The sequence below is a fragment of the Homarus americanus genome, unplaced genomic scaffold (assembly GCF_018991925.1).
Source record: "Homarus americanus isolate GMGI-L3 unplaced genomic scaffold, GMGI_Hamer_2.0 scaffold46197, whole genome shotgun sequence".
NCBI classification, from domain to species: domain Eukaryota; kingdom Metazoa; phylum Arthropoda; class Malacostraca; order Decapoda; family Nephropidae; genus Homarus; species Homarus americanus.
Genome location: NW_024723050.1, coordinates 877,658 through 890,266, shown reverse-complemented (window position 1 = coordinate 890,266; position 12,609 = coordinate 877,658). Strand labels below are relative to the sequence as shown.

General features: G+C 37.6%; 1 protein-coding gene across 2 annotated transcripts in view; it reads left to right on the top strand.

Annotated features, from left to right (window-relative positions):
• Nucleotides 1–12,609, top strand: part of LOC121863231 (bromodomain-containing protein 3-like) — a 244,323-nt gene that overhangs the window by 135,275 nt on the left and 96,439 nt on the right. For both annotated transcript variants that reach the window (XM_042361722.1, XM_042361723.1), the window contains exons 6-7: nucleotides 6,755–6,856; nucleotides 7,964–8,109. In XM_042361722.1, coding sequence (XP_042217656.1) covers nucleotides 6,755–6,856; nucleotides 7,964–8,109 — 248 coding nt within the window. The remainder of the gene's footprint in view (nucleotides 1–6,754; nucleotides 6,857–7,963; nucleotides 8,110–12,609) is intronic.

The window sequence follows — 12,609 nt, the reverse complement described above, 5'->3', positions numbered from 1 at the left end:
GAATGCAGACTAGCAGAATTAACAAAGTTGCTCTCCATGTTAGTAATACAGTTATGGTATTGGAAGGTTGTAAGTGGTGGTGGTGGTGGGGGGGGGATGATGTGTAATAATGACTGCTGCACTGCCAGGCACAAGTGAACAGGGGTATTGTGGATTTTCATAATTTTTTCCCCTAATATAATAGAAAATTGCTTGGGCCACAAATACACAACAGTATTCACTATAATATGCGGAAATCAGCCATATATATAGAGCAAGTGTTTCAAGTAAGTTTAATGCTATTGGGAAAAATATTTACACAAGAAGGCAAGCGTATATGGGTTTACTGTTTACTGTATATACTGTACTGTCCTGTCCTGTAGTCCAATGAGCCCCCCATCACCTCTGACTCCTATCACATGGCACCATGAGCTTAAATTACCCCCATCCTTCACCTGTAGTGCTCGTAAATTTTTGTGCAAGTTTTCTGATATGGTACATTATTTGGTAAAAAAGTTTGGTATTGGAGTGGAATGAAAGACGGGAAGAAAAGTGCCTTGATATTTCAGAAAACTTTATAACTCGGAATGGTTAGAGCCCCATATATCCTGAGTTATCAAGGGTTTGCCGTAATCATGTGTAACAAGTGGTCACATGGCATAAGAGCAATGAGTGAACAAAAACACTACCAATGCATGTGGGTACAGGATCAAGAAGAAAGATTCAGGCAGAGGTGTGCATATAGTCCTTCCACATGCAGAGGATAGTGAATGCTTTTCTGCACATGGTGGCCATTTTGACACGACTAATAAGGAAGAAGATCGTTAAACTGAGAAAGTCCGGTCATGTAATGAAGAAAGGGTTATAAAAAGATTTAATTTGTTAAACTGAAGAATTGTCAGGCAAGAGATCGTATATCAAGGGATGCCTGTAATGTAGATGGTCTATTATAACCTAATACCTGTACTGTATTAAAAAAAAAATCGATTACTGTATTTTCCAATAGCTCTTATCATGGACACAACAGGAAACTTGACACTCATTCTGTCATTGTTTGTATAGATCATATCGCATGTCTAGAAGTACACACGAGTTGTTATGCCCTGTGGTTGGCATTAGGAAGGACATACTGCTTTCAAACATTGCTTCAACATGCCTGATAGCAACCAGGTTACCAGAGGAGGAGGGGGGGGGGCATCATGTAGTGGTTTAACCTGACAACTACCATCTGGTAATTGTGGGTAACCCACACAAGCATGAAAAATGGGCTTAAAACATTGATGATGATGCGAGTCACCAGAAGAGCTGAGCAAATTTTGTCTGTGACTGTACTTCTTTATGTACATCTTTCAAACTGCCTGTATTGGTTCCATTGACAGGTCATTTAAGTTCTTGCTACCAGTGGCATCTTTTGGGTGTTATATAAGTAATGAGGTTGGACAGGTACCTGCACTACCTCAGATACCACCATATTACTAAAGTCATCAACTGCATTAGAATGATCTTGGATATGACAATTCAAATGTTTTAAACATTTTCAATGCCATTTAGTGTAGTATAAATAGATTTTAATTTACGCCATTGAAATTAAAGATTAATGTTTGTGTGGTCATATAAAAGCAAGAAATGATAAGGGGTAATAGAACTGTTTTAACCCCATGCCATACTAAAATGATTTAACTTGGTAAAAAGGTTTATGCAAAAAGAGTTCTTCATGAGTCAACTCGTGTTGCTCTCAATTTTCTCTCATACAAACAGTACAAGCTTAAGGAAACTCCAGACACTTGATTTGGCCCATTTTATATCAGTAGAAGGTATTGCAAGAATTGGTGACAGTCACTCAACTAATGGGATGGCATAGTGAGGGGACTGAGAAGTAATGAATATTAATCATTTTCACATGTGTTTGGGGGAAAAGAGGGTAAAAAGCCACACAAAAGATATGAAAAGGTCACACTTGGGAATGCATCTCATTATTATTGCTTTATTTTAATGGTAATTAATGATTCGCGATAAGACGATTCACCTTACACTGCAATATTGGAGGATACATTAACGTCGTTATTAGAGGCTTTACTATATATATATATATATATATATATATATATATATATATATATATATATATATATATATATATATATATATATATATATATATATATATATATATATATATATATATATATATATATATATATATATATCACACACACACACACACACACACACACACACACACCCACCCACCCACCCACCCACCCACCACCCACCCCACCCCACCCCACCCCCACCCACCCCACCACCCACCCACCCACACATGCATGTAACTGTATATTTTCAGCCTTCTGGCTGCCAAGCTCTTTCAATAAACCATTATTATTATTATTTATTATTATTACACACACACACACACACACACACACACACACACACACACACACACACACACACGGGGATAGGGGGTTGGTTCCGAGGCAGAGGTCAGATTATTGGCCCTCACCTGTATCACTATCCACCACATAGGCTTGCAGGGCCTCTTTGTCAAACCCCTCAAAGTCCATATCCTCACTATCACTGACTTGGGCTGGCTGTGGTGGGTGGCGGGTGAAGAACTCGGTAATGTTTTGTTGACTGGGCAACCTAGTGCGCACCCTGCCCGTGGCGCTTCCCGCGTAAATGATGGAATGTACCTCGTAACTAATAATTGCCGGTCTGGCCAGGTGCCGCGTAAAAGACCAACCGCGTAAAGGAAATCCGCGTAAATCAAGACTATACTGTGTGTGTGTGTGTGTGTGTGTATATATATATATATATATATATATATATATATATATATATATATATATATATATATATATATATATATATATATATATATATATATATATATATACATATACACATATACATATACACATATACAGATACACATATACATATACATATATCTTGATAAAATCACACGGGAAAATGGAAACAACGGAGCACCTTAGCTTTTGTCTTTATTCAAGACATCTGAAGATGTCTTGAATAAAGACAAAAGCTAAGGTGCTCCGTTGTTTCCATTTTCCCGTGTGATTTTATCAAGATTTATCTTATCCACGTTTTCATTGTGGATTTACATGAGATATACATATATACATATATACATATACATACCGGTATATATACACATTGGCCCCTTGGTTAAGAACACAATTCGTTCCACAGAGTCGTCCGTTAACCGAAAATTTCGTTAACTGAATCCATTGTTTCAATGGGACATTGGGTAATTGGTTCCAGCTCACAGAAAAGTACATACAGTACAAAGTAAAAAAAAAAAAAAAAAAAATGCAGTAAAGTACACTTACTTTGAGGTGTGTATGTAATGTAGAAGGTTCCTGGTTGATGATGATGATGATGGGAATTAGAAGTTGGGGTGGAGGAGAAGGGAGAAGAGAAGGAAGTGGGGAAGGAGGAGAAATCACCTTTCAAGGGACCCACGCTTGATGCAGTAATTTCACCAATAAAATTTTAAGTTCACTAGGTGTAATTCAAGATAATTTTATTTAAATCAACACTGCACTGCGCTATATATTATCAATATGCTAACTAAATTTCAGAATGAACAATAATTTTAATGTAAAAATGCAAAAATATTCAAGACACTTACAAATTCGATGTTCACTCCACTGTCAACAAAGCCAAACTGACACCTGGTGGCTGAGTGAAGCGGCTGATGGGCGCAAAAAAAATTAGTTCCCTGTACTGCATATATTATCAATATGTTAACCAAATTTTAAAATGACTAATAATTTTAATATAAAGAATGCAAAAATATTAAAGAGCACAACTTTCTTGACATTTACTCCACTGGAAATGAATGTAAACATAGAACAGATTACTGAATTGGCAGACTAGCCCATCAGCTGATGCTCACAACAAAACGTGTTGTTTGTAAGGATTTCGTTAATCGAAGTTTTGTTCATTAACCGATTTGAAGATTCTTATGGGAGGTATTTCGTTAATGCAGTGATCCTTCGGTTAACGAACACAATTCGTTCCAGAAGGTCGTTCGTTAACCGAAAATTTTGTTAACCGAATCCATTGTTTCAATGGGATATTGGGTAATTGGTTCCAGCTCACAGAAAAGTACATACAAAGTAAAAAAAAAATGCATAAAGTACACTTACTTTGAGGTGTGTATGTCGAAGGTTCCTGGTTGATGATGATGAATGGGAATTAGAAGTGGGGGTTGGAGGAGAAGGGAGAAGTGAAGGAAGTGGGGATGGAGGAGAAATCACCTTTCAGGAGACCCATGATTGATGCAGTAATTTCACCAATAAAATTTTAAGTTCACTAGGTGTAATTCAAGATTTTCTTTAAATCAACACTGCACTGCACTATATAGTATCAATATATTAACTAAAGTTCAGAATGATCAATAATTTCAATGAAAAATGCAAAAATATTCAAGACACCAACAAAATAGATGCTCTCTCCACTGTTTTCAAAGCTCAACTGAGCCATGTGGCCGACTCACGCATCTGATGAGTGCACAACAAACAAGCTCCCTGTACTGCCTATATTATCAATACAGTGAAACCTCGCTTTACACGGTCAATTGAACCCACGGAGGCCCGTGCAAAGTGGGAAACGCGTAATGTGAACAACTGAACATATGGGATTAATTGAAATAGAGACTGGGCCGACCCCCAAACTCCACTTTTTCAGACACAATACCTACGTTGTAGTAAAAATAACTTCTTAATTTTATGATGGTATGCACACACAATTTATAATTAAGAGAAATATCAATAATATTAGGTTTTTTAACACTTACATCAGTAGAAGAGATGGCTGGGCACATGGGGATGGGGGGGTTGGTTCCGAGGCAGAGGGCAGATTATTGGCCCTCACCTGTATCACTTGTATCAATTGTATCACTATCCACCACAGAGGCTTGCAGGGCCTCTTTGTCAAACCCCTCAAAGTCCATATCCTCACTATCACTGACTTGGGCCAGCTGTGGTGGCGGGTGAAGAACTTGGTAATGTTTTGATTACTGGGCGACCTTGTACGCACCTTGTCCGCGCCGTTCTCCGCTTAAAAGAGTACATGCACCGCGTAAAGTGAGCATTCCGGGTCTGGCAGGGTACCGCGTAAACGTGGAAACGCGTAAAAAATAAACTCATAAAGCTGGGTAATACTGTATAGGATTTATTTATTTTTACTTTGACGGGGATTAGCCCACCTGGGCACAGGTCACTGACCCACATCGGGGCCTAGGGGGCAAAAATGTAATAATAATTATAATTATAATAATAATAATAGTAATAAAGAACCATAAAGAAATACAAAAATTTAAAAAAAAAAATCAAGAGTGAGAAACAATATACAGGTGGTCCCCGACTTAGGACTGGGTTAGGGACCCAAATCCAGGTCGTAAGTCCGATATAGATAAAAAAAATAAAATAAAATAAATAAAATAAAAAAAAATACAAATTTTTTTTATTAAAAAAAAAAAAATCTACAATGAAATACAGTACAGTAAAAGTAATAAATAATAAGGAATGGTTACAGTGTGACAGCACTTACCTTTAATGTAGTCAGCTGAATGCACATGGGGCCCCCATAATTTTCTAATTATACATGGAGACTACATTAACTGGAAACGTTTCGGTATAGAAAATGCGTGTCATTTGGGGAAAAAAATAAAATAAAATAAAATAAATGGTCACAACTGCGGCGGTCGTAAGCCGGGGTCTAGCTGTATGTGTATATATATATATATATGCACATACAGCTAGAACCCGACTTCATTTCCATCTATGATTATTATTTTATTTTTCCCAAATACACGCATTTCTGGCATTCCAGTATGTAGTCTCCATGTATAAGAACTATCCAGTAATGACTACATTAAAGGTAAGTAACATCACCTGTAACTTTCATTCTCAATATTCACTGTATTCATTGTAGATTATTTATTTAAATTTTTTTTTTTTTTTTTTTTTTTATCTATGTTGGACTTACGACCTGGATTTGTCCCTAACTAAATAGTCGGGTCTATCTGTATATATATATAATGTGTGTGTGTGAGGGTAAAATATTGGGATTTAGTTATTATTTATTTATTTATTTATTTATTTATTTTTTTTTTGTAAATATGAATAAAATAATGGTGTAAATTGAATCAGGTCCTGAATTCACCAGGGTTTTAAATCTGAATCGTCATTAATAGAAGTATCATTATTGGAGGCATTCCTGTACTGTACAATATATGTTTTAGATACTGATAAATAAAAAATAGAAGGACAGTACATACAGCAGTAAGCATAATAAGATAATATAACGTAGAAATTAAACATTCCTGTAAGCTGAGTACTGTACATGAAATATGATTTTTCTGATAGCGGGTTTAAGGGCATGTTGGCCCCTCAGAATGAAGAAGGTACAGTAACTTTCTTCATAAAGGCCTGGACAAAGTCAACCAGAGTTACTTAGGAAGCTGCTTTTCATGGTAATAAGGGACAGTGCACATACTGTACATGCCAATTTCTGTCCTCAGGACTTAACTTGAGAAGTCATTGATGTCAATGCTCTGGTTGTTTAAGTTTTAATACTGTACTCTTGATAAATCTAAAAAAATTTGAGTAACCAGAAAACATGCCTATTTTACTTAATTATTAAAAATAATACATCATTACTTTTGTATGGGAATTATGTAAATCTTTTGAAAAGCTCTAGGAAGTCAGTACAGTATTTGAAAACTTGCTTTATTTTTTTTGCAGGGGTATGCGTGGCCCTTCTATAAACCAGTGGATGCTGATCTCCTTGGGTTGTCGGATTATCACGAGATCATCAAACATCCGATGGACTTGGGCACAGTTAAGGTAAAGTGATGTTTTTATAGTAAATGGGACATTTTTGAGTGGCCTGTGAGAATACCCTGTGGAAGGACCTGGTTGTCCAAGAGGCCATTTGCATTCTTGAGGCAGTCACTGTCTTATTGGTTCAACATAAATACTACAGTACCTGTCAGTGGAAACAGGGTTCCTTTAAAAGTTATCAAGCAGCACATCTAAACTTGAACCCCTGGCCCTGGGTCATAGTTTTAGACATTTGCCTCACTCCAAGAATGATGACACCTTGGACAATACAGGCCTTGCCTGGATGACCTAGCAGGGCACTTAACATATCTAGGTTCATCCTTGAATTCTTTGTCTAGTGGCACAGTTACAGTGTTGCTTGTATACAGTACTGTACTTAATACAGTAGAAAGATGAAACATGAAACAGGTTTAGGTTACTGTTGATCTTGTTAATCTTAAATTCAGTTAAATTTAATTACAGGGCCCAATGGTAAGATATTGTGTTTAGTGCTGGGGTCTTTCTTCACAACACTAAACAAGACTCACCATGAGTTAGAAATGTTTTTGAACGATATTTAAATTTTATAAAGATGATAAAAATTAACCTAAGAAACAGTAAAATCAACATATTTTTCTTAATCATTCATATATTGACCTCATCAGTACTGTACTATGGGGTGGGAGGGATACATGTCAGGTTTATAACAAAAAAGGTTTTCTTTAAATTTTTGCAGAGTTGGATCCCATCTACCGAGCATTTGTCCAATAGATTTGATTATACAGTACATGTTTAAATTGATGCGATTAATTATTTGCTGAACATGGTGTCTATAAAGTTTCCTTGTTTGGAGCATTATTCTTACAATGATGTATATATTTTATTAAAACTTTCCAAATAAACTTGTTCTCACTAGGTGAAATGCAGAACAGCACGTTCAAGTCTCATGTCAAAGGTCTAGGTCACACATGAAAGTTGAGAGGTGTAATATGGCAAGGGGAAGCCTTATATACCATTCTACTCAGATTATGTGTTTATTTTCAAAGTTTTTTAGTATCAACAGTGTATAGAAATTAAACAACTTATTTATATGCTTTTATCATACAGTATATTATTTTCCTTTACTTTCAGAATAAAATGGATAATAGAGAGTACAAGAATGGTGCAGAGTTTGCAGGAGATGTTAGAACAATATTTACCAATTGTTATAAATACAACCCTCCTGACCATGATGTTGTAGCCATGGCAAGAAAACTTCAGGACGTTTTTGAAATGAAGTAAGTTGAATTTCTGCATATTGTTTCTTTTTACTAGAAGGCATCCTTTATAGTACCCTGAATCAGTCTCAGAACATCTCATGTATAATTATTTGCCGCAGTGTCCAGGCTTATTCTAGAGAAAACTTTTCTTAGGTGGCTAGGGTCAAATCTGAAGTAACCAATGTCTTCATAAAAAGTAAATTAAAGAAGTCAAGGCTACCGCATGTGACTTGGAGCTAATGGAGTTGTGGCCACACAGCTACAGCACTTGCTCCTCATCTCACCTAGACATAAAGCTGGCTTACATTACCAACACTTTACACTGCAAAGGTGCCAACATGTGTCAAAATGAGAATGTCATGTGTGATGGCAGAATGTGATAAGATAACATGAACTGTATTGTATAATACTCTTGTAATATGTGAATGGTTATAAACCTCTTTCAGTATTACAACTTTTTGCGTTATAACTTGGTTGGTGTGCATTTTGTATACTGTCGCGTAGAGTTAATTATCTTTAGTCTACCATTTCACTTCATTGCCTTCATTTTTTTTTTGCACCGCCAGCATTACTATGCACTTAGCACGTCATTAAGAACAAGCCTGGTCGTCATCACATGTCTCCTTTGAGGCTAAGGGGACTCTTTGAAAGTTGAGTGGAGATGTCACTTTGACTCCCACACAGCCTCTGGGGAGTCTGAAGACAGAGTGGTAGTCGAAGTCCTAGTAAGTCTTTTACTTTGGGGACTGGAGGTGTAAGCTTCACAATAAGATGCTTCACCTCCCGAGACGTGGTTTTCCTGGGTGCCTTGGCCTTCCCAGAAGCTTGCTAGACATTTTCAGAGTTGCACTGCTGACTTCACAGTTACAAGAACTGAGCAAAAGCACTTGTCACAATCACAAAAACTGAGCACAATTTGAACATTAGTGATGAAAACATAAAAACAATGATAGCAGCCGACACTGCTCACAACAGAGGCACTTTGCAGTCACACACACAAAAAAAAAACCCACTTCACAAGTCAAAGAATAATTTACAATGTGAATGTTAGTGATGTCTTCTCACTGTCAGTAAAATAGGGGGGGGGGTAACAATGCCGATACTGACTGATAATCGTTGAGCTACACAATCACGGGCAGATGGGATCACCTTGTTACAAAGTGCGGGACTATAGTGCACTGGGTGGCCGCGTGGCAGCGTCTGCGGGTAGATGACGCGGCTGACAAGTGCTGTGAAAGATGCGTTTCATATTCCACGCATCAGAGATGTTGGCCGGATGATGGTCTTAATACATTACCATCGTTCGAGTGAAATATTGTAAATAGGGAGATACCTGTACAGTATACAGGCAATCTGCGACTTATGACGGGATTAGGTACCCAAATCCAGGTAAGTAAAGTCGAAAATGCAAAAAATAATACAGTACATAGAAAATCTAAAATGAAATACAGTACTGTACAGTGAAAGTAATCAATAATGAAGAATGAATACCATCTTGCTGTGCACTTACCTTAAATGTTGTCAGCTGAATGCACACTGGGCCCCATAATTTTTTTTAATTAGCGTGGAGACTACATTAATTGGATGAAGCAGAGGAGGATACAGGGCTGGGTGGGTCATCAATGTAAACTTTCTTGAGACAGGTTAACATACAGGGGATACTTGCTTGTTGAAGGTATTGGATCATCTTTGAGTGAAGGCAGCACTGGTGGAAGTGAGGAGACAGCTGTGGGGAGGACTTATTAAAATATATGTCAATTTAGACCTGTTTTACTTTTCTTTTCACTGTAAATCTCCCTGTATAGCCAGAGTGCATCTTGGATCGATGTCAACTTTATAAAAGCGATCAACTTTTTTGTTCCATTTAAGTCAAACATTTGCATCCTGTTATTAATAATTAGCAAATGCCTCTGCATTTGTTTCACTGAAAATTTTTGGGGGTGCAGATGCTTTTGTTTTGACTCTTCTGCAATTTCTGTTCATCAGTTCAATAAGATCCCTAGTTACTTAACTCTTCTGCCTACACTTTCCACCAACTGCTCAACATCTTCATTATCAATTTCTAACTCCAGCTGTTTTACCCAACTCCACTATCTTGTTACTAATCTCAGAAGTGCTTCATCTTCATTAAATCCTTTGAAACTGTTTGCATATCTTTTCAGGACTTTCTTCCATATTCCATTCATGCACTGACCTGTAACCTCATTCCATGCTGCAGCTATGTTCTTTATACATTTTCCAAAATATTTGTAGTCCTTCAAAACTCTCTCGCATTTCTCACGGCTTCAATGCTTAGCAACAGCCTGGTGAAGGTAAATGCGTGAATGTCGGCTTTAAAAGCAGCAACCAGCACTTATGTGATCTATGGGTGGGATGATAGAGGTAGTGTTAGGTGGAATATCAACAACCTTAACATCAGGTTGCAGAGTGGAGTCCGGGTAGTGGATGTCTAGACATTATCTAAAATTAGTAAAATCTTGAGCATAACCTCTTGTTGCAGACAGTATTCATGGCTGGTGGAGATGAAACAACTCGAGGAACCAATCCTCAAACAGTACTTCTAGGGTCATCCATGCTTTCTTATGACTGCGATAAAACACTGGCAGTGTGTGCTTGCTGACATTTTTAAAGCCACAGGTTCTCTGAATGATATATCATAGAGGGGCTTTATCAGAAACCAGCACCATTCCCCCCAGCAAGTGTGATTGGGTCATGAATGCCTAGAATCCTGGCATGCTTTACTCCTCTTTGGGGATGTATGTCTGTTCTAGCATCACGCTTCAGAATAAGCCAGTTTCATCATTAAATATTTATCAGGCAAGCATTTCCCTCCACGATGACCACGATCCTAGCTCCTCTCAAAAGCTTCAGCAGCACCTACATCAGCACTTGCTGCCTCTCCATTCACCTTTACACTGTGCAAACTGTAATGTTTCTGTAAACCTTTGGAACACCCATGACTTGCTGTGAAGTTTTAGTCCTCATCACCTGCCTGCTCTTTCAGGCTTTCGAAAAGGCTTCTTGCCTTAGCCTGTATGGTTAGAAGGCTTAAGGGTACACTCTTTTGTATCTGATCTTCCATCCACACCACAAGTAATTTTTCCATCCCATGAGTAGGACCTTGTCTTTTTTCCATTATTATTGTTCCCTTTATAGGTGCTGAGCCTTTCACTACCTGCAATTCGTTCCTTGTCCTTCAAAATTGTCAATATCGTCGAGTAGAAGGAATCCTGGAGTCGGCGTGGGAAATGGTTGCTGCCCGTTTTTTCCATTTTCATATTGCATTATCATCTTCATTTTCTTCTCGAAAGTAATTGACTGTCTTCTTTTTCTTCAAGCACCACAGAACTCTCCCTTTTCGCTTTCAGTCATTCTAAAGGGAATTAGAAATGAAAATATTGTCCAGTACACAGCCTTGATCACTACGACAACAACGACAGCCAAACACCAACTGAGGAGTGACACCGGTGACCCAGCCCATCCGGCGCTCTCATGCGGGATGGAAACGTTTGGTCTTAAAAATACGTCAGGAGTTTGAAAATTTTTTTGTACGACTGAGGCTGTCGTATGTCCGGATGGTCGTGTATGCAGTGGGTAAAATTAGGAGTACCTGTCGCGTGATATGAAAATCATGTCAAAATGTGACATCTGTTAAAGCAAATTTTCGTTTATTGGGTGTAATTATATCTTCGGTTATGTATATGTAAATAGGAGGTGACATCCATATTTGGATTATTCATCATTGTGATAGGTTTTTTATTTTGAATTTCTAAACACGTGAAGTGCTGTTGATACTCAGCTTCACATTAATATTCATTGTCCTCTCCTTTTTGGGAGACTTGTAACCTACCCTTCCTCTAAGGATTTTGTAGACCTATTTAAGTTATCTTTTATTGCTTGTTTGGTTTTGGAGTGCAGACTCTTGGTTTTCACTAGCTGTACCACTCACTTTTAAAGGGACTAAAGATGAGTCGGAAGAGTCTGTCTCTAGTTTTTTATATTTTATCTGGATTTCTGAGGTGTGGTCCAATCATTTGTTGAGTGTCTTAGGAACCCTGGGACGACATTTTGCAACTTCGATGATGTAGTACTGTACAGTACATAGTGTCCCCTGATCCATGCCAAGTTGTTAAATAAGAATGCAGGATAAATCCTTCCTTTTATTCCAGTTTGGTTTCCTTAATGATTTGTCTGTGTCAGAATTGTTAATGCATTTTCCTGACATGTAGTCAATGAATAGAGAGTGACATGATCTCCTGCCTTTTGACCTTACAGGTGCTACAAATATACCTAGTCTAGTTTAGGTTTAGTTAGATCTGTTTTGTTTATGTTCCCAGCCTGGAGCCTCAATTAACTGACTGTTGGCTATTTCTAGACTCATTTCATTGCTGGGTGATAACTGAAGATCCTGAGTTGAGGCCTAATGGATACTAAGTGGTTCTCATAAGATTAGTTTTTGTGGCTTGGGTAGTCTCTCTTTGAAATAAATTACCTGTTTGGATGAAAAGTACTGAACAT